Here is a 23309-nt window from a genome sequence, read left to right on the forward strand (position 1 = left end):
ATATTTTTTATGTTATTCAGACTGAATATCTTTTGATGTTTAAGCATTACTGAGTACATATTTTTAAAGAAAAATGAACATATATATTTGTAAAGATTGATATAGTATAGATAATTGAAATGCCTTTTAGAAATATAGGATCTAAGTAATATCTTTATTGAGCATAAACTCTGGAGCCAAACTGTATGGGTTTAAATTACAGCTCTCTAGCTTATTAGCTTGTGGCCCTGGGCAGTTACTTAGCTTCTTTGTGTCTCAGTGTATTCATCTGTAAAATGGGGATCATAAGAGTACTAATCTCTTAGGATTTCATGAGGATTAAATCAGCTAGTTCATGTAACTTGCTTGGAATAGTGATTAGCACACAGTAAGCATTCATTAAGTGCTTGTTTTTCATGACTTGAATGGGAATGGTTAGCTCATCTAAACTTGGGACCATTGCTAAGATAAATGGCATATAAAGTTATACAACCAGTGTTCCCATAACAGTTTCTGTGAACATGTTGCTTTTATTATTTGCTTATTCATTAAAAAAAAAAAAACTTTCATGATTTTGACTAAATGCCCTAATTGCATATTTTATTTTTTCATGGTACCTAAGGGAACCTACCAGACATAAATTATAATTAGTAATTCTATTTTGAGTCCTTTTGTTAATGGTTTTAGTTGAATAGAACATGTATTCGATTAATAAAGCATTTTATTGCTAATACTATAAATATTTTTGAGAAAAATATTTGTGGAGTCAGAAATGAGGTTATAATGTATCCATAGCCACCACAATACTTATTTCATTCAGCAACCACTAATTGAACCTTTGTTACATCAGGGACTATGCCAGATGTTAAAATCATAACACTACTGTGCAATCAGCCTGTCAACAGAAAGTCAGGTTATTGTCTCTGTTTTAAAGGTGAAGAAGTTGGAACCCAGAGCGCAGTTAGTCTCTGTCCCAGCCCGAGTAAGACCTCTAATAGCAGGTGTTCTCACTTCTGTCACACTGGGGGTCTCTAGATGAACTCCATGGTCTAGCAGTCAACGATGTAATTTTGGTGAGAGGAGATGGTGACAAGCACATATGAGATGACATTTCCAACATCCTTTTTTTTCTTTTTAGATTACTTCAGTGGATCTTGCTCTGGGCAATGAGACGGGAAGATGTGTGGTTTTAAATTGGCAGGGAGGAGGAGGAGATGCTGCTTCCTCCCAAGAAGCCTTACAGGCAGCTCGGTCTTTCAAAAGGCGACCTAAGCTACCTGACAATGAAGTTCACTGGGACAGCATTATAATTCAGGCAAGCACAATGTAAGTCTGCTTTGCTAAGCTGATATTAAAGGTCATCCCCTTATTTCTTTTGCTATTTTTTTTGGAGACAGAGTCTCTCTCTTGTCCAGGCTGGAGTGCAGTGGTGTGATCACGACTCACTGTAGCCTTGACCACCTGAGCTCAAACGATCCTCCCACCTCAGGCGCTACCCTTGCCTTCCCCAGTAGTTGGGACTACAGCCAGGTGCCACCATGCCTGACTAATTTTTGTATTTTTTCTAGAGATCAGGGTCTTACTATGCTGCCCAGCCTTGTTTCAAACTCCTGGGCTCAAGCGATCCTCCTGCCTCAGTCTCCCAAAATGCTGGGATTACAGGCCTGAGCCTCTGCACCCAGCCTCTTATTTCTTTTAAATACTTTATTTAAATAATTTGCTTTTTTTTTGATCAGTTACTTAGCTAAGGTTTCTTTTCAAAGGATCATATCCAGAGTTCCAAACATTTCTGTACATCTGCTACACGAACCCCCTGCACTGACTAATGAAATGTATTGTTTGGTTGTGACTGTTCAGTCCCATGAAAAGACCCAAATCAGAGATGTGAAGCTCACCGCTGGCTTAAAACCAGGTAAGCATTCCTTTTTGTAAGTTTGATCAGTATTAATCCAACATTAAATAAGCATCAGTGATGTCAACTCTAGGACTTTTGTTTACAAGAAGGTATGGCATAGTGCTCTTCACACAGTATTGATTATTGGGATAATGTTTGAATTCTTTGTTTTGAAGAACCAATATTAACTCTTTTAGGACAGGATGCCAATTTAACTCAGAAGACTCACGTGACTCTTCATGGAACAGAACTGTGTGATGAATCCTACCCGGCTTTACTCACTGACATTCCTGTTGGAGACTTACATCCAGGGGAACAGGTAAACTTGGTCAACTGGGATTGAAGAGGAAATCAATTAGTTTGTAGTTTTAAATATATAGTGAGTTTTTAACAGTTCAGAGCGTTTTAACGCATATTCTAGGACTGAAAAAGTGATTTAACTAATGAACATTTCATACACATTTTACATACTTAAATGTGTAAAATGTCTTAAGCAGTTTTTCTACAAGGGAATTTAGAAAACATGCTTAACATGAATTAGTGGGCTAATAAAATACCCGTTGTTTGTAACTTAGTGCAGTTAACTTCTCAGTCAACTTCTGCTTCCAAACTAGATAGAAAAATATTTTGGAAGTTAAAGAACAATAATTTCTAAAAGATGCAGTGGTAATGATCCCACCCTTATACTGTGGCCACAGTGTAATCAGAGTACTCTTCTACAGTGGGAGCATTGATGAGTTACATTGTAACATTCTGTAAAAGTGATAAAGAATTTAGCCAGTTGGTATAAATAAACTCTAGAAGGTGGGAACATTATCCTAGAATATATATCAAGAAGAAATGTCTGTAATACTAATTAAATTACAACATTTATTTTGTTACAGCTGGAAAAAATGTTGTATGTTCGCTGTGGAACAGTGGGTTCCAGAATGTTTCTTGTATATGTTTCTTACCTGATAAATACAACCGTTGAAGAAAAAGAAATTGTTTGCAAGTGTCACAAGGTATTTTTTTTATAGCTACTTTATAAAGCATCATATGTGGAGTATTCCCATTTTGTGTTATTTTAGTTTACCTATAAAATAAGCATAAAATAAGCAGTTTAGGTGCTTATAGTCTGTTATAAATTTTAATTAAACTTTTAAAAAAATCACTTATATTGAGATTTGTTTAGTCTGGCATTCACTGCTCAAACATTAAACAGAAAATTAGCTTATATGGCTTTTCTTTTCTTTTTTTTTTTTTTTTTTGAGGCGGAGTTTTGCTCTTGTTGCCCAGGCTGGAGTGCAGTGGCACGATCTTGGCTCACTGCGACCTCCACCTCCCGGGTTCAAGCGATTCTCCTGCCTCAGCCTCCCGAGTAGCTGGGATTACAGGCATGCACCACCACACCCAGCTAATTTTTTGTATTTTTAGTAGATACGGGGTTTCTCCATGTTGGTCAGGCTGGTCTTAAACTCCCAACCTCAGGTGATCTGCCCACCTTGGCCTCCCAAAGTGCTGGGATTACAGGCGTGATCCACTGGACCCGGCCTATATGGCTTTTCGTATAGAGGATCAATAGGATTGAGATCTCAAACAAATCACACATGAGATAAAATCTGTAAGTTGACTTATATATAGAAGGTTCTGGAGAAAAGGAGGTCGCCCTTTGAAAGGCATTTTTCTGTTATTAAAAAATATTGGTAAAAATTGTTTTCGGTAAGTGCACATAAAAGTGAAAATAGGAACAATCACGGTTACAGTTCACAACTCGAAGGCAACTGCTGACTCTTTGTGTTTCTTATTGGTCTCTTTTCTATTTCTAGAGATTTTTAACAGGCCATGTTTCTAAATAGATTCAACTGTGCTGTATATAATGTTTATGTTCTCTTTTGTTAGTAGAACATTATGATATTTGGTATCTTCTTGGTCCTGACAGTAATGTTGTCTTAGTTTTCTCTTAGGAATTGGGTCCTCAGCCCAGCAGAGGAGAAGGCCTATAGCAATTTGGGGATTTGTAGTTTTGTTACTGCACAGAGTCTGGGCTGTGGGCTATTTACTAGTCATTGGGAAAGAAAACCATCTCAAAATTATTGGTATTTCCCAAGCGGGAGAGAAGAAGGCATGTAATGTACTGTCGAAAATTTCTCATAGCCTGGTGTATAGAGTCCTATATGGTAACTTAGGAGATAAGGGTGCCAATCTCAGCACATTATATGTATTATCTCATTTGATTTTTCTAACAAGCCTGTGAGGATTATGAAACTGGGACTTAAAGAGACTGCATGAGTTGAGCATCCCAAATCTGAAAATTCAAAATCCAAAATGTTCCAAAATCTTTTGGAAACTTTTTGAGTGCCAGCATGACACTCAAAGGAAATGCTCCCAGGAGCATTTTGGACTTGGAATGCTCAACAAGTAACTATAATCCAAATACTCCCAAATCCAAAAAATCTGAGACACTTCTGGCCCCAAGCATTTCAGATAACCTGTATAACTTTCCCAGGGTCACGTCATTAGGTTCAAGGTCACAGAGCTAGTAAGTATGTATTGAGCCAGGATTAGAATTCAGCTCTGTCTGGCATTACAGCCTGAGCTTTTAACCAGCATGATCTTTTTTAAAGGTTTCTTACCAAGAGGTTGTGTTATTTGTTTTGAAAGATGAAATAACCCCATGGTTTTTTTTTTTCTTCTTTCTTTTATTTTTTTATTTTGACATGGGGTCTCACTGTGTTGCCCAGCTTGGAGTGTAGTGGCACGATCTTGGTTCACTGCAGCCTCCACCTCCTGGGTTCAAGCAATCCACCCAACTTAGCCTCCTGAGTAACTGGGACTACAGGTGTGCACCACCACACTCAGCAAATTTTTTATATTTTTGGTAGAGACAGGGTTGTGCCAAGTTGCTCAGGCTGGTCTTGAACTCCTGAGCTCAAGCAATTTGTCTACCTCAGCCTCCCGAAGCTGGGATTACAGGTGTGAGCCACCATGCCCACCCCCCATTGTTTTTCTAACGGACTCTTTTAGAAAGGAGATGTAGCATGTTGGTTAAGAGTGTAGGCTCCATGACCTCATCTTAAAGTGGCAATCATAATAGCACTTGTTTCCTAGTGTGATTATGAACATTACATAATACATGTATATGGATGATAGCAGTGTCTGTCACATTACATTATTATTATCTTTCTTATTAGTCATTTTGAGTTGAGGTGTAGTAAGAACTTAGACAAAAGGAAGACCCTAGCTTTGCGGAACATCTGATTCCTCCTCTGCAAAATGGTGATGATGCCTGCCCTGCCCACTTCATTAGATCCAGAGATAAATAATGTATAAGAAAACACTTTAGCCAAGTGCTGTAGTTCACTCCTGTAGTACCAGCACTTTGGGGTTCTGAGGCAAGAGGATCACTTGAGGCTAGGAGTTCAAGACTAGCCTGAGCAACATAGCAAGACCCCATCTCTAAAAAAATAAAATACAGTAGCCGGGCATGGTAGTGTGCGCCTATAGTCCCAGCTGCTCAGGAGGATCACTTGAGCCCAGGTGTTCAAGGCTGCAGTGATCTGTGATGGTGCCACTGTCCTCCATCCTGGTTGCCAGAGTGAGACCCTGTCTCCCAAAGAAAAAAAAAAAAATTAGTACTCAGTTCTCTCGACACAGATTTTTACAAATGTTATCTAAAAGGCCTTTACTTCTTAGTATGTATAATTTGGGATTATTTATTGATCAGTGATAGATTGTGTTTTTTAAAACTTTATATAAAAAGATTTAGAAAATCCATGAATGTGCCCTTTACATTTTCTTGCAGGATGAAACTGTAACAATTGAAACAGTCTTTCCATTCGATGTTGCGGTTAAATTTGTTTCTACCAAGGTATGTTTCTTTGAGGCATACTAGAAATCATTTAGGTTATAAAAAGGGACTGAAATGATAAAATGGATTAAGGTAATTTCCGACAGACCTTTTATCTTCATTTGTGACAGTTTGAGCACCTGGAAAGGGTTTATGCTGACATCCCCTTTCTGTTGATGACGGACCTCTTAAGTGCCTCACCCTGGGCCCTCACTATTGTTTCCAGTGAGCTCCAGCTTGCTCCATCCATGACCACAGTGGACCAGCTCGAGTCTCAAGTGGACAATGGTGAGTCTGGTTCATTCCCACTTAAAAAGCAGGAGAATTGTGCGCATGCGTGTGTGTGTGTATAAGCTGGCAATGGAAGAGTTAATTAGCTTTTTGCTAAGTGAGGGAACTTGAGACCTGCACTCGTGAAAGCAAATGCATATGGAATTAAGGTGGAATTAGTGTCATTTATAATACCATTTGCTTGAGTATACCTGATTTTAAAAGGTTAGAGTTTTTTCCTACTCTAAGGAAGTTATACTTTGAAAATGTACTTCACAAAAAGAATTCTTTTTTCATTTTTGAACTTTTTAAAGATTTTTTTCTCATTAACTCTTAATGTTTACTGGTTTTCATAACTTGAAATGAGAAAAGGTATTTATTAAAGAAACTTTGGAAAATATAGAAAAATAGAAGTTACATTTTCTGAGTCACCCTACTAAAACAATTTGTAAGACTGATTCAAATCCAGGACAACACCTTTCTGGTTTTAAAAAGTACTAATAATATCTTTTGCTTTCAGAATGTCTTCATGAGTTTTTTTTCATCTCTCCTTGAAACTCGGTTTTCTCTTGTGTGTTTGGAAATCATTGTCTCTGTCCTACTTTGTTTTTCTGTCTCCTTCCCTTTTTCCTTATTTGTCCTTATTATGCTAATTGGGAATAATGAGCTTTAGGGTCAGACTGAACTAGATTCAGTTCTCAGCCCTACAACTTGTTCTTTCGTGAACTTGGATGGTTCCTTTCATCACTTCTTAGAGTCAAAGAGGATGATGTATGTGAAATAATTAATATATATGAGAACATATGAAATAGCTCAGTGCTCATTTTCTAACAGCTCAATAAAAGCTTGTTATTTGTCCATTCTTGCTGATTCCTTTTCTTTCAGTGTTGGTCATTTCCAGTATCCTGACGTTGGTTCTCTTGTTCTTTCTCTACAAGTCTTCAGCTGCCACACGACCTTAGGCTGCCTGCATTCCCTCGTCCAGTTGGAGGGGTTGTCTGGTTGGAAGGGTTGTTGTACGTACACTTGATCCAAGCTGGAAACTGCAGAGAAAAACTACACTCCTTCACACGCACATCCATCCTTCACACCCACATCCAAACATTTTTTTAATCCAGCTTTTCATCTCCATCCTCAGTGCCATCCTCACCATTTCTCTCAGCTGGTCTATAGAAGTAGGTCCTTAACTGTTTTCTTCCTTGGCAGTCATTCTCTTCCCTATCCTGCCTTTCATATTGCCACTAGACTTTGTGACACACTGGACCTCACCTGGTCAGGCTCTGGCTGACCTTCCCAGCTGCCTCTACCCCAGGCTGTCTACTGCCCTTTGCTCTCTCCCAGGTTTCAACCAAGACAAACTTAGGGCATTCATCCAACATTGCCCCCAGCTACTTTTGAACATATCTTTGGAACTTTTGTGTAAAACCTTCATCTTTTTCAACCTGTTGAACTCTGGCTTGCTCTTCAGGGCTCTTGTAAACTTGAACTTCTTGTTCCTCCCAAGCAGGACTAAGTACTCTTCCTTCTTTATTCCCATGGTGTTTTGTACACACCTACATTGTAACACTTACCATATTATATTGCAATTTCGTATTTGTAAATATGGCTCCCTTACTAGACTGTGTGTTCCCTTAGAACCTGAGTTGTGTCTTATTCATCTTCATATCGCTAGCATCATAGTACTTAGCTAATAAGTGTTTACTAAATTAAGGAATAATCTGTGGCTTGAACTTCTAGTATATTAGTTTCTTACTGCTGCTGTAACAAACGACCACAAAGTTAGTGGCTTAAAATGACACAGATTCAACTGTATTAAAGTTCTACAGGTTAGAAGTCCAAAAAACAAGGTGTCAGCCTGGTTGCGTTCCTTCTGGAGGCTCTCAGGGAAAATCTGTTTCTTTGCCTTCTCCAGCTTCTAGAGGTCACCTGCACTCCTCCTCATGTGGCTCCTTCCTCTGTCTTCAAAACCAGCAGGTAGCACTTCTTTGTCACAAATTGACCCTAATGTTAATTGGTTTTTTTTTTTTGAGACAGAGTCTCTGTCACCCAGGCTGGAGTGCAGTGGCACGATCTCGGCTTACTGCAAGCTCTGCCTCCCGGGTTCATGCCATTCTCCTGCCTCAGCCTCTCTGAGTAGCTGGGACTACAGGCACCCACCACCACGCCCAGCTAATTTTTGTATTTTTAGTAGAGACAGGGTTTCACCGTGGTCTCGATCTCCTGACCTCGTGATCTGCTCATCTCAGCCTCCCACAGTGCTGGGATTACAAGCGTGAGCCAGCACGCCCGGCCAATGTTAATTATTAATAAACATTGTGACCATTTTATTTAACTTCTTACAATTAAGGAGAACTTTGGTAGAGTTTAATATGAATGGCCCAGGTTTTTTAAAAGATGATCTCTAGAGGCTCAAACTGATGTGTATTTTATTTACTGGGCTACAATATCATTTCCAAGTCTTTAACATTACATAAAAATACTTAAAGCAAAGGTTGATCCAGCTTTTTTCCCTTTCACTGCTGTTATCTGTCCACAATCAGACCTCCATTGATCTGTCACAACCATCTTCATTAGAAAACCATAAAAATAGCCTAATGTTTAGAAACTTTGTTGTTATTCCTTTGGAGTTGCACTCACAGATTGCTAAAATTGCCGTTAAATATGTACTGTTGCCTGCTTGCATTTGAAGCTGAGGCATTGCAGGCTCTGGAGAGCTGAAAGGTGGAGGAGACTTGGTTTGAATGGGCGCTTATCTTGTCATCAGGGAATTTGCTATAAAATTGGCAGAAGGAAAGCATTCTTGCACAGAGGTGAATGGCCATGTGAGGCAATAGTGAGGCGGTATGAGTGCTATTAGTAATACAGGCTGAGTATCTCTTACCTGAAGTGTTTGGTACTAGAAGTGTTTCAGATTTCAGGTTTTTCAGATTTTGGAATATTTGCATTATACTTAGTGGGTGAGCATCCCTCATCTAAAAACCTGAAATCTGAAATGCTTTAAAGAACATTTCCTCTTTTAAAAAAATTTTTATTTTCATTTTGGAGCCAAGGTCTCACTCTGTCACCCAGGCTGGAGTGCAGTGGCAGGATCATGGCTCACTGTAGCCTCGGACTTCTGGGCTCAAGCTATTCTCCCACTTCAGCCTCCCAAGTAGCTAGGACCACAGGTGCACGCCACCACACCTGGCTAATTTTTAAATTATTTATAGGGACGAGATCTCCCTGTGTTGCCCAGGCTGGTCTCAAACTCCTGGAGCTCAAGCAGTCCTCCCACCTTGGCCTCCGTAAGTGAGATTACAGGTGTGAGCCACCACACCTGGATGCACTTCCTTTTAGAATAACCTTTGCGTGTCATGTTGGCACTCAAAACATTTCAGATTTTGAAGCATTTTGGTTTCAGATTTTTAGATTAGGGATGGTCAACCTGTATATGTTTACTCAGAGAAAGCCACAATTTTCTGGAATGATATTTTGAGTACTTTAAGAGTAACTGAAATTTTCTATTTTCTTTTTCTCTACCCCAAAGTGTTTACTTTGGAGGCATGAAATAATTTGGAGAAAGAAAAACAATCACCATAAGATATTGATTCTGTCTCTAAGCTTTTTGCATTCATTAGTTTCCATAGGACTTTCTTGCAGATATACAGATGCCTCATTGGATTTTACTGTGATGGAATATTGATACATTAGCAAAAACAGTGGACTTTGTGACCTTGAAAAAGTCATTTAACATCTCTGAACCCTACTTTCTAAGTCTCTACAAGTAATATATAGTGGGTGAGGTGTTCTTTCTTTGTTCTGTTACTTGGATGTGAAACTCTCCTTTCGTAGATGAAACCATTGCATAAGGAGTATAAAGACTTTTCCCTGTAGTTATCTTACAGACTGGAGAGAGTGCTAGTGAATGCTTTTGTCTTCAATGCCCATCTCTTGGAAATATTGAAGGTGGAGTAGCAACCGGGCATTATATTATCTCTTGGAAAAGGTAAGAATTATGTCAATCCTGTCTTTTCTTCAATGTCTCTGTTATTCTCATACCTTTATTATTCATCTTTGTCACTTAATATTTGAGAGTTTCTGTCATTCTGAAGAGCAGAAGTCACGTGGATATGAACACAAACCTGAAAAAGATAATTAAAGCTGAATTTGTGCTTGTCGTAATTTGTGACTTATATGCTATTAAAATTTTAGCCAAACTAAATCTGTACACAAAGGGTGTATGTATAAGAATGTTCATGGGCTGGGCGCAGTGGCTCCCACCTGTAATCCCAGCACTTTCGTAGACCTAGGTGGGAGGATCGCTGGAGCTCAGGAGTTTGAGACCAGCCTGGGCAACATGGCGAAACCCTGTCTCTACAAAAAATACAAAAATTAGCTGGGCTTGTTGATGCACATCTGCAGTCCCAGCTACTCATTAGGCTGAGGGGGGAGGATGACTTGAGCTCAAAAAGTGGAGGTTTCAGTGAGCTGAGATTATGCCACTGCACTCTAGCCTGGGCAACAGAGCGAGACCCTGTTTAAAAAAAAAAAAAAAAGTTCATAGCAGCATTGATTGCAATAGGAAAAAAATGGGGAAAAAAACGTAAACGCCCATCAATAGAAAAGAGAATAAATTGTGGCACGCTCATACAGTGGAATACTATATTTCAGTGAAATGAATGAACCAGAGCTACACCATCAACATCTTAAGGTAAAGTGAACAAAGCAAGCTACTGATGAGAATATGAATAAATTGCATTTATATGCCATTGAAAAACATGCTATGTATTTCTTAGGACTACATACATAATTTGGAAAAGTATAAAATACATAGGAATGATAAATACCCAATTCAGGATAGTGGTTACCTTGGGGATGGGGGGATACAAGCGGGAAGGGCTCTGCAGGAAGATTCAATTGTATCATTGTAATTTCTTTCTTAGACTGGGAAGTAGATACATGATATTCATGTGTTATCCTGTTGGTGAGGCTTAGTTATTTTCAGAAATTTTAAAACAGGGAATAAAATGTATTACTTAAAAATGAGAAAGGAATCAGAAGATACTAGTTTTAAGGGAATGTTTATACAACTCAGAGTAATGAGTAGGAAGATCTGAATGTTATGGCTGTCATGAAAAAGTTATAAATTATCAAAATTGACTAAAGGAAAAATTTTTTAACCTAAAAAAACCAGTAACTGGAGGAAATTCATGAAATTGCCTTCAAAGAATATATGTTTAGTAAATGTAATTACATGGTATGACTTATTGTTTTCATGTTATAAATTATATGCAAAGCATAGAACAAGAAGGAAAATTCCCTGGGTTTGTTCATGAAGAGCACCCATACCTAAACCTGACAAAGGCAGAAAATAAAAAAGACAACTGTAGGCCAGCAGTTCTCAAACTTTTTGGTCTCAAGACTCCTTTACACTTTGAAAAATCAGTAAGAACCCTAAACAGCTTATTTATGTGAGTTATATGCATAAGTATTTACCATGTTGGAAACTAAAGCAGAAACTTTTTAAGAATGGAGAAATATGTAATTTTACTAAGAAGTAAATAAACTTGTCTTTCTTTTCCCCATTCCTGAATTTACCACATTGATGTTTAGTTTTATTTTTTTGTTTGTAGGTGTCAAAATAGCATTTTAAAGGCACTGCTGAATTATTCCATCATACTACAGTATGAATTTGTGCTTGTCATAATTTGTGACTTATATGCTATTGAAATTTTAGCCAAACTAAATCCGTACACAAAGGGTGTATGTATAAGAATGTTCATGGGCTGGGCGCAGTGGCTCCCACCTGTAATCCCAGCACTTTCGTAGACCTAGGTGGGAGGATCGCTGGAGCTCAGGAGGTATATTCATTTCTTATTGATGAGGGCTTAGATGCTTTGCCTGTTGCTTTTGCTCTGTGATAGTTTGCACATCATGTCAGCTGCTCCACCCTTAGGCTCAAAAGGGATTTCCCTGGCACCACCCCTATAGTTCCCACTTTAGCTGTACCACAGGGAAAATATTTAACAGTTTCATAATGTTACTTCAGCTCCATAAATATTGGAACACCACTATGTTTGTTGATAGTAAAATGCTTTTAGTTCTTCAGTTTCTACTATATACGTGTAGTGAGTTACAATAGTGCTCTTCAAAGTGGTCTGGGGCCCACCTGTAAACCACACTCAGTGAGTTAAGGAATTTATGTCATGATGTAAATCACTGCACTGTTCCTGAATTGAGAAAGTCTTGCTACCAAAACACTGTATTAAATCGTGTACATCATGATTGACAGTCTGACACACCTCCTGACTTATCCCCCACTGGTAACACGCAGCAGCCCTGGGTTATAACAGTTTGTTAATTGGAAATACTCAGAAGTGTGATTTTAAAAGCTCTTAACTTCACAAAATATTTCCATTAATAATGTTTTGGGAGGCCTGGTGCGGTGGCTCACGCCTGTAATCCCAGCACTTTGGGAGGCTGAGGCAGGTGGATCACCTGAGGTCAGGAGTTTGAGACCAGCCTGGCCAACATGGCAAAACCTCGTCTCTGCTAAAAATACAAAAATTAGCTGGGCGTGGCTTCATGCGCCTGTAATCCCAGCTACCCGGGAGGCTGAGGCAGGAGAATCACTTGAACCCAGGAGGTGGAGGTTGCAGTGAGCCAAGATTGCACCATTGCAGTCCAGCCTGGGTGAGAGAGTGAGACTGTCTCAAAAAAAAAAAAAAAAATTGGCCAGGCGCATGCCTGTAATCCCAGCACTTTGAGAGGCCGAGGTGGGCGGATCACGAGGTCAGGAGATCAAGACCATCCTAGCTAACACGGTGAAACCCCGTCTCTACTAAAAATACAAAAAATTAGCCAGGCGTGGTGGCGGGCGCCTGTAGTTCCAGCTACTCGGGAGGCTGAGGCAGGAGAATGGTGTAAACCTGGGAGGCAGAGCTTGCAGTGAGCCGAGATCGCGCCACTGCACTCCAGCCTGGGCAACAGAGCGAGACTCTGTCTCAAAAAAATAATAATAAAATAGTAATAATAATATTTTGGGAAATGGATAAGTAACATTTCCTTTGAAACTAGCTGGTGAATACATGTTTCCTGTTTTTGATGAACTTCTTTCATAGTTTAAAAAGATGTTTAAAAAGAGTTTAAAAAGATGACCTCTTCTGCCACAGGACCTCAGCAATGGAGAATATCCCCATCATCACAACTGTCATCACTCTGCCGCACGTGATTGTGCAGAATATCCCTCTCCATGTGAATGCAGGTAGCGGAATTCAAATTTTACTTGATAAGAAGGACCCAATAATAATAGTTATTTTAACCTCTAAGAGTTTAGTTATTTTAACATTCTATTTAGAAAGTTTTTCAGCATTTGTAAAAGTAGCTTATGGCCAGTCTTGCTTCCTCTCTACTTCTACACACTCCTCCTACCCCTGTTATTTTGGAACAAATCCCTAGATACAAAGCCATAAATACTTTCATATGCCTGTTTTAAAAATAATGGCTATTTTAAAAAATATAATTACAGTACCATTATCACCTCTTTAAAAATTAGCAGTAATGTCTTAATGTCATCAAATTCCAGTGTTGAAATTTTCCTAGTTAACTCTGGATGTTTTTTCAGTTTATTTTGAGGACTATACACTGCAACTGATGGATAAGTCTTATACTATCCTGTAACCTATAGGTAGGCAGCTAGGCTGACTACTACTCCCTCCCCCATACCATCTCTCCTCTCCCCACCCACCATTAACCCCTGCATCACCTCTTCCAATACCGCTTTCTCTACCACTTTGTCCATCTCCTCCCTCCCCGCATCTCTTCCTTGCTGAAGAAACTAAGTCATTTGTCCTATAGAGCTTCCCACAACCTGGATTTTGGAGATTACCTGGTGCTGTTTTTAAATGTTTCTCTGTCCCTATAAATTGGCAGCCTGTCTGTAGGCTTGATCAGATTCAGGGTCAAGTTTTTGGCAAGAATACTTCATAGTGTATGTGCTCCCACCAGGAGGCAGGTAACATCTGTCCATCATTCTTTCTTTACTGGAATACTTTATCAAGAGAAACTTCCCTTTATCAACTGTTTGGTTATCCTAATGTCTATAATTTGAAAAAACTGTTTATAGTGCTCACTTCAACAGCATACATGTAAATGGGACTGGTGCAGAGATGAGCACGGCCCTATGCAAGGATGACACCCAAATTCATGAAGCCTTCCATGTTTTTGTATCCTAGGAAAAATAAAATGGCAGAACTGCCAGAACACACACACACACACACACACACACACACACACACACCCACCAAACAACAGTGTGTCCACAAATGAATGAATGAAAGTTTTACTTATAACTTCACTGAAACACAGCTTTTGCTTATTCTAGTTTAGGAACCATGAGTGATATTTTGGGAAACCTTTTATGGATTTAAGAAATGATCCCTGGCTGGGCGCGGTGGCTCACGCCTGTAATCCCAGCACTTTGGGAGGCCAAGGCGGGTGGATCACGAGGTCAGGAGATCGAGACCATCCTGGCTAACACGGTGAAACCCCGTCTCTATTAAAAATGCAAAAAATTAGCCAGACATGATGGCGGGCGCCTGTAGTCCCAGCTACTCGGGAGGCTGAGGCAGGAGAATGGCGTGAACCCGGGAGGCGGAGCTTGCAGTGAGCCAAGCTAGCACCACTGCACTCCAGCCTGGGCGACAGAGCGAGACTCCGCCTCAAAAAAAAAAAAAAAAGAAATGATCCTTAAAATGTAATTCAGTTCCTGATAGCCAAGACCCTGTCTAGGCCAGTCATTTTTAGAAGGACACTCATTTCCTTAGCCTGTTTTATCATAGTCTTATTGCTGTTGTCCAATCAAAGAATTTTCTTATCCGGCAAGAGTACAGTAACGTCATTAATTTAAATGATACTATGTCCATAGAATGAGATTCATTTACAAAACGAAGCCATAAGTGGGGAGCTATTTTTTAAACCAAGAGAAATGTGTCATCTTTCTCTGTAGATCTGCCATCATTTGGACGTGTCAGAGAGTCGTTGCCTGTCAAGTATCACCTACAGAATAAGACCGACTTAGTTCAAGATGTAGAAATTTCTGTGGAGCCCAGTGATGCCTTCATGTTCTCAGGTCTCAAACAGGTACAGGCCATATCTTGTGATGCTTATGTTGACACAAAAGTGTGCCAGGAAACGGAGAGCTGTACCTTTAGTTTTTATGAATGAACTGAGTAAAGCTGACTGTGGTCCCTGTTGTTTTGGTAATAGTGAATTTTTAAGCACCTTAAGTACAGCTGCCTATAAAGGTGGGTTACCCTTGTCACATCATTGAGACCAGACACGTGGGTTCTTCTTATAAAACAGAAGTCCACAAATCCTTGGACTCTATTATAATATGTTATAATTCCTGAAAAACTTAAAAATGTCCCCTTATTACTGATGAGTGTGTGTGTGTGTGTGTGTGTGTGTGTGTGAGGCCTGGAGACTTCACTGTCCTAGTATTAACAGCCCATTTTTCTATCAGTGAAGTTTCATAGAAATTTTGATTTTGCGTAGAATATACTTAACCTTTCATGTGTTTAGATACAATTTTGTTTCTATACTTTAAATTATCTAGTTTTTTTATTTGTTCAGTCAAATCAGAGTTGGAAAAGTTCATCAAGTTTTTAAATGAGCAAACAAAATACCCAGGCAAAACCAAGCTTCAGTGAGAGTCCTGTCCTCCACTGTCAGAGGGATAACAGAGATGCCCCTCCAAAGTCAGGAAATACTTTTTAATTAACAAGGGCATAATTAGAGAACAAATGTGTCTTAACACCTGGAAGTGTCTATCCTGACTAATCAACTGCTCTGCATATTCTGAGTGCTGTGTTTGTTGTTAAATGCAAAATAGAATTTTATATGAAATATGCTGTATGTTCAGGTACTGTTTTATATTTATAATATACAGTATTAATTATACCAACTATAATATTTACAAATGAGTGAGCTTTTTTCTTGAGTGTCTTGATTTTTTCCAGGTGTTGACTTATATAAATCGTAGGAAATATAAAGATGCTAAAATCTTACCAGTTAGTATACTTTTTAAAAGTATTGTCAAAGATTTTCAAAACATCTTTTTTTTTTCCTCCTGCAGTTACTTAACACAAAGGTAAAATCCTTAAAACAAAACAAACTACTAAATAAATTAGAAAGAACTAATTTGGTATTGACATAATGTCTACAAGTAGATACTCTTTTTACAAATTATCCCTTTACATATTGTGAACATAAAAACTACCTGGGCTAAGACAGAGAAAAGATTCACCTGCCTTGAGTTCTCATTCTTTAGGAGATATAAGTTACCCATTGTAGGTCTTGGTAGAAACCGAGAAATCTTGCATATATTTTTTACACATTTCCTGTCTGCCGTGTCCTAAACTCATACTAATTCAGCCCTACACTTTGGAATCTGTTTGGAAGATGGACTAGGAGAGAGTGAATATTTCAGTAGAAGGATTTGGTTATCCAATCTTTTGTAAATAATTGAGGGTAACAACATATAGATATTGCACATATGTGTATTTGATTATCTTTCTCTGTGACTTTTTATGATGCAGATTCGATTACGTATCCTCCCTGGCACGGAGCAGGAAATGCTATATAATTTCTATCCTCTGATGGCTGGATACCAGCAGCTGCCATCTCTCAACATCAACTTGCTTAGATTTCCTAACTTCACAAATCAGCTGCTCAGGCGTTTTATACCTACCAGTATTTTTGTCAAGGTAAAGCTTAGCAATTTTCTGCTTTTTAAATTCAAAGTCTTAAAAACAAACAGACTTCTTTTTCATGTAAACTTCACTGAACAGTATTTTGAGACCAACAGTGATAGTTTTGCCTTTTATTATATGTATTTGGCAGTATTGCTGTTCATTTCTATAGTTACTTTTTATAGAATCTAATTTCAAAGATTGTATTTCCTTAGGTAAATAATGATTTATCTTTATAATATCCTTAAGCATATTTTCTCTTTGGTTTAGTAAAGTATGCTTTAAAATTGTAATTTGTTTGTAACTAGTATTTCATCAAAATGAATTAACTTTAAATATCCTTAAACTTTTCTGATTCCCTGTAACTATGTAATATTAGATTTAGCTCTCTTCTGAAAATGATCATCTCTCAGAAACTATACTCTGATTTAATGTTTTTTTTTTTTAATTACACAATTTCCAGGTCCCTACAATGAAAGAATACATACGATGGGCAGTGTGTAAGAGTGAATTGGAGGGATGAGTGGTTAATTTAGCTCAGCAGCCCACCTCTGATTGTCAATCCCTGATACCTAAATAAGAGCCATCTCTCCACATGCTTCTGGTGTCCCTCTAACATACATATACATTAACATAACATACATACACATTAATATATGTCACTGCTGTGCGCCCTCTTTTAAGTTTCTACCCTCATTTGGAATGACAGTTTATATTGCTCACTACTTCCTTTTTTGTGTCTGTCTTATTCAAGTTTGGGGAAACAGTTCCTTGTTTATATAATCCAGGATTTGGTAAGTTATCTGTTAATAATATTCTCTGTACTCTGCCAGCTTTTATATTTCCAGACTTTTATACAGAGTTTTTTCTATCTGTATAAAAATAATTAACCCTCCCAAGCTCCTATTCCACACCATACTTTTAAATTGTAAAAGAGGCCTGGCGCAGTGGCTCACACCCGTAATCCCAGCACTTTGGGAGGCCGAGGCGGGCAGATCATGAGGTCAGGAGATCGAGACCATCCTGGCTAACATGGTGAAACCCCATCTCTACTAAAAATACAGAAAATTAGCCGGGCGTGGTGGCAGGCACCTGTAGTTCCAGCTACTTGGGAGGCTGAGGCAGGAGAATTGCTTGAACCCAGAAGGCAGAGCTTGCAGTGAGTGGAGACTGTGCCACTGCACTCCAGCCTGGGCAACAGAGCGAGACACTGTCTCAAAATAAATAAATAAATTGTAAAAGAAAAATCTCATAATTTTGGATATCCTTGTGTTTAAACAGTGGCTTTTTAAACATTTTCGCCAGATCCCTTCAGTCTAAAGACACTTCCATTGGCCCCACACTCTCCTGGTGAAGTCACTCTGCAGGGGACGAGTCTCATGACTGGGTGGGGGAACAGAGGGGAACAGGTGGCCTCCATAATGTCCCTTTAGCTGTTAGACTTTTTGAAGTTTGCTATTTTTAAACTTAGAAGTACTGTTTGAATCATTTAGATGTATGTAGACTTGATCATATTCTAGCTGCACAGAAATAGCTTGTTTGAAATACTAGAGTAACTAATACTGAAAAGGAGAGATTTTTGGTTCCATCAATTATTCTCTTTCATTCCTTTCTCTGGTGCTCAGGAGACCCAAACCTAATCCCAGCTAATGCTTGTTCAGTCTTTTGATTTTCTCTCAAGGTAAACCTCTTCTGGGTAGTGTTTAAATTCACAAGGAAAGGTTCCAGAAAATAAACTTTTTTTTTTTTTTTTGAGACAGAATCTCGTCTGTCGCCCAGGCTGGAGTGCAGTGGCACGATGTCTGCTCACTGCAAGCTCTGCCTCCCGGGTTCACGCCATTCTCCTGCCTCAGCCTCCCGAGTAGCTGGGACTACAGGCGCCCGCCACCACGCCCGGCTAATTTTTTGTATTTTTAGTAGAGACGGGGTTTCACCATGTTAGCCAGGATGGTCTTGATCTCCTGACCTCGTGATCCTCCTGCCTCAGCCTCCCAAAGTGCTGGGATTACAGGTGTGAGCCACTGCGCCCGGCCTAACATTTTTAACATGACTAGCATGCCCTGTTTAACTGCAGGGATCCTTTTCTGAGTACAGGTACCACTTTCTAGCAACTTGACTGCTGCCAAAAGTGTTCACCGGACTCCGCAGAGCCAGCTCTTTAATCAGTAGGGAAAATTTATAATTAAAAAATTTTGGCCGGGCGAGGTGGCTCATGCCTGTAATCCCAGCACTTTGGGAGGCCAAGGCGGGTGGATCACCTGAGGTCAGGAGTTCGAGACCAGCCTAGTTAACATGGTGAAACCCCATCTCTAGTAAAAATACAAAAATTAGCTGGGTGTGGTGGTGGGCGCCTGCAATCCCAGCTACTTGGGAGGCCGAGGCAGGAGAATTGCTTGAACCTGGAAGACAGAGGTTGCAGTGAGGTGAGACCATGCCATTGCACTCCAGCCTGGGCAACAGAGTGAGATGCTGTCTCAAAAAAAAAAAAATTGCCATTCCACAGTGTATATATAGTGTACATATTTCAAAACATCATGTTGTATACCGTAAATGTCTACAATTTTTTTTTTTACTTGTCACACTAAGGACAGTGGCTGAGGATTACCCTTTCCCACTTATTGGACAATCACTGACTAAAATTTAGGTCCTAGTGCACCTGTATTAAACTTTAGAGCTATGCTGTCCGGTATAGCCACTAGCCACATGTGGCTATTGAGATTTCAGTTTAAATTAAATTTGCTTAGTTACACCGCCACACTTCAAGTGCTCAATCGCTAAATGTCACTAGCGACTGCCATACCAGACAGTGACGTCCTAGGCAAGGATGAATCCATACTTTTCTTCCTTTGAATAAAAGGCTTTGGTTTTCTAATTGTATGATGCACTCATTTTTTGCTCCTGCTTGTAAAAGCTACATTTGGCAGGGATTTCACTAGCTTGAGCCATGATTTGGTTTCTAAAATTGAGCAGCTCCCATCAGTACTAAAAAAACAGTCAAGAATCAAGGATCGGGAACCTATTTCACTCACTCCATTCCTGCCGTGAATGTCTGGAAGCTATACTTAGCTATGTTTCTGTATGTATGTACACACACACCGCTATATAATCTGAACAACCGCAGCAGCAGCAAACTGAAAGCAGGAGTGCTGTCTTCACTGCCTCGGGAATGCCTCAGAATCTTTCTGCTTAAAGCATAGCAAATCACTTTTGATTGTGAACACTCTTCTGTTTCATTTCCTGATCATCTTTCTCCTGCTTTCCCCACAAAGGTCTGCTATTGTATATCTGTATAATAAAATAAAATTATTTGTAAGAATTGTATTCTTTTAGCTACTAGCTATCCCTCTGGGATGTTGTTAACCTGCCAGAAATTTTACAACTAAAAACAGTTACGATACCTTTTATTCATTCTTAGTCTTGACTTTTCTGACGTGATGTTTTAAATTCTTTCAATCAGTGATCTTAGAGATAGGGCAGTTTTTGTTTTTATCTGCCACTTTTATCCTTGCAGCATGCATTGGAGTTCACTGCAGACACTTTTTCTCAAACAGGAGATTGGGCAACCTTGAGTCCCCAAAAGGAACTTACCTGTCAGCTCAGGCTCTGGGCCTTCTTAAAGCTTGAGACATAGGAGGGCCCTGAGCAAGAGAGAGAGAATAAAACTATCAGTTAAGCAGGAATGATAAACAAGGTTCCGTTCCACATGTGGGAGATGGCCTGGCAGTAGCTACTGGAACGCAGGGTTGAGAGAGAAGTACTGACAGAAGAGGATTCTTCAGGTGGAAGTGCAGAGTCAGCTGGTGATGGCTACAGGAGAGGGCGGCTCCCAGCCTGTGCTGTGGCCATCCCCAGGTGCAAGTGAAGAAAGAAAGAGGTGGGGTGAAAGGAGGAGAATCACCATATCACCATTTTTATTTTGATGCTTACACTCATTTATTCTGTTTTTGTAAAACAGTTTCAAGAATTTAAAAATCCTTCCAGTTAATAGAGCTTTTGTTATTATATTATAATTTTGTAAACCCACTTTGTTTTTCCCACTTTAAAGCCACAGGGTCGACTCATGGATGATACCTCTATTGCTGCTGCATGATGTTCAAGACCGGCCCTTGGCTGTTGTTACAGAGATGTTGGGCAGAGCTATGCAGGTGTTTCATTGTGAACTCTAGCTTTGATCATGGTAAAAAGTTAATCTTTTCTATTTTTTAATGGATGTTATACCAAGTATTCAGAGGAACTCATACTTCGAAAATATTAGGAAAATCTGTCTTATAGTTTCTCTAATAAATATCTGAAATCTCAGTACGACATGAAAGGATGTCAGACCATTGTTATTGTTGAAAGTCATTTGATGAATGGTAAATTCTGTGAAAAGTAAGTGATTTGCATGTATAATATCAGGAAAATTAAGCATCCCAAGTATGACTGGACAAAGAGAGCAGATGCACCAGTGCCTGTGCCATGAAGTTCCGAATCCCCATGTGTCTCTTTCAGAGCTGGCCAGACCGGAAATAAATCATTCTCATAAATTCTGTGTACTCAGAATACATACACAACAACATAGGGAGTTGTATCACTGATACGGAAAACTTCCAGAAAGTTTTAATCAAAGCAGTTTAATTAAGGTATCAAAAATATCTTTGCTTAATATCAAAAAGTGTCAAATAGGTTCAGCTTGCTGCCAAAATATGGATCATTTATGAAGCAGGTTCATATTTTAGAGGTGTTAATAAAATCCTCATCGGAAAAGATCCAAAGTGCAAGGATTTGATTATAAACATAATTTCCTAGACTGAAAGTTTTTGGAAAAGATGCAGGGTCTGAGTCAGGCCTTTTGGTTATATTGTGCAGTTTCAAAAGAACTATTTAAAACTCTTGAAAACTCATGTAAATAAAAATCATAGGGTGAAAATTGTATTTGTTAAAATACCTTAATAATTTAAAACGACCTGATTTCCTGGAAAATTTTATTATTCAAAAGGTGGAGGCATTGTAAAAAGGAAATAGTGATGTAAATAAACATGTTCTCTTTCAAGTATGCTTGTCTGTCTATATCTTTTATGTTGAGCTTGTTTGATTTCAGCTTCATGAAACAGCTTTTACTAAGAACACTGTTGCATGAGATGCAGTGGCAAGCACAGGATTGAAAATTGGGCTGTGTTCTAGAACTGGCTCTGGTAACATTAGGTGAGAGCTGGACAGTGCTATCTTGGGAGGACATGAGCTCCCTGTTGTAACATGGCTTTTCAGGTAGAGGCCATGGAGCATGACTCTAGAGTCCAGCTGTCTAGGATCAAATCCCTCCTCTGCTGCTTTTGTCTGGGTGACGTTGTTCAAGTTCCTTACCCTCTGTGTATGTCAGCGTTCTTGTATATAAGATGTAAATAACACCCATCTTATAGGCTTGTTATGAAGGATGATATAGATTCATACATGAGAAGAGCTTGGAACAGTGCCAGACCCAAAGTTATGTACGACGGTGCTCAGCCAGTGTCATCTATATTTTTATGGGAAGTCTGAAGAGGGTATTCACTTTTCTACTGGAGAGTTCCATGTTATCAGAATTTGTTGATACATTTTACATAATTTACTACATATATGAGTATACACGTGTATGTAAATACGTGAAACTATAAACAAGTTTCATAGAAGAATGCATTCTGTGTACTCTTACGTATTTTGTATCCTACTCTGTTTTGTTAAAAAACATCCCTGGTTATAAACCTGATGAATTGATTTCATGACCCACTAATAGGATGTAAAGTGCGGTTTGAAAAATACTGGACCGAGATCTTGAAGGTGCTGTTGAATTCTAAGATGGTCTGACGCAGTGCTTACATAATAAAGATCCCATGTGTTAACACTGCCATTGTCAAACGAAGTACATGTTTGAACAGTGGGCCACTGACATGCACTTTAAAATGATCAACATGGATGGCAGTGGGATTTGTGTACCTGTGCGCACTTCTGTATGGATATCAAACAGGTCTTTTTCTTCTTGATCTTTCTTAGAGTTGGCAATAGAGTAAGCCTTTCTCAACCAGGAATTCTCCCATATCACAAATTCTACTGTGAGTATATTCTGTCTACCTATTTTGAAACTGAAAATTTTGATTCAACAATACATGAAGTCATCATCTACCCTGGGTTCTAAACTCAGAACTGTTCCAGTGTTGCAGGAGCTCTTCATTCACCGAGGCTCCGAGTGTCAGGGAGGACCTCACCCTGTTTCTCCCTGCCTCTGCCAGCAGCCACGACCATCTGTCCCTCATGAGAACGTCTGCCTTCTGTCTTTGTACGTTTGGTTCTCAACATTGCTGTCTGCCAGTGTTCGCACCATCCAGGGATACAGTTTTTTAAATAAAGTGTTATAAATTGTGGGGGAGGTGTGTATAAAAGTTTAACTCGTATACATGATGCGATAAGCACCGGTGGATAATCCAAATATTACCAAAAGGAGCATGCAGATGGTAATGTCTTTGGGAAGGACAAAGTTATTAATTTGCTTAATTTTATATTTTTGTGATCCTTCAACTTGCAAATTTGATCCCTTCAACTCAGTTTTCCTCATAATGTCTTTAGTTCTTTATCTTTGAATTCTTATGAGAAT

General features: G+C 39.1%; 1 protein-coding gene and 1 pseudogene across 4 annotated transcripts in view; both read left to right on the plus strand.

Moving 5' to 3' along the window:
• Window positions 1–21734, plus strand: part of TRAPPC11 (trafficking protein particle complex subunit 11) — a 54329-nt gene extending 32595 nt beyond the window's left edge. For 3 of the 4 annotated variants that reach the window (XM_008977100.4, XM_063604010.1, XM_055112033.2), the window contains exons 20-30: window positions 1118–1305; window positions 1743–1891; window positions 2071–2192; window positions 2758–2877; window positions 5658–5723; window positions 5834–5990; window positions 9846–9957; window positions 13124–13215; window positions 14959–15092; window positions 16550–16717; window positions 20748–21734. In XM_008977100.4, coding sequence (XP_008975348.1) covers window positions 1118–1305; window positions 1743–1891; window positions 2071–2192; window positions 2758–2877; window positions 5658–5723; window positions 5834–5990; window positions 9846–9957; window positions 13124–13215; window positions 14959–15092; window positions 16550–16717; window positions 20748–20792 — 1353 coding nt within the window. In that variant the 3' untranslated portion in view covers window positions 20793–21734. The remainder of the gene's footprint in view (window positions 1–1117; window positions 1306–1742; window positions 1892–2070; window positions 2193–2757; window positions 2878–5657; window positions 5724–5833; window positions 5991–9845; window positions 9958–13123; window positions 13216–14958; window positions 15093–16549; window positions 16718–20747) is intronic. The other variant, XM_063604011.1, reaches the window with a different exon arrangement.
• Window positions 14078–14176, plus strand: LOC112439684 (U6 spliceosomal RNA; annotated as a pseudogene).
• Window positions 21735–23309: the final 1575 nt, after the last annotated feature.

This window comes from Pan paniscus, chromosome 3 (assembly GCF_029289425.2).
Source record: "Pan paniscus chromosome 3, NHGRI_mPanPan1-v2.0_pri, whole genome shotgun sequence".
NCBI lineage: Eukaryota > Metazoa > Chordata > Mammalia > Primates > Hominidae > Pan > Pan paniscus.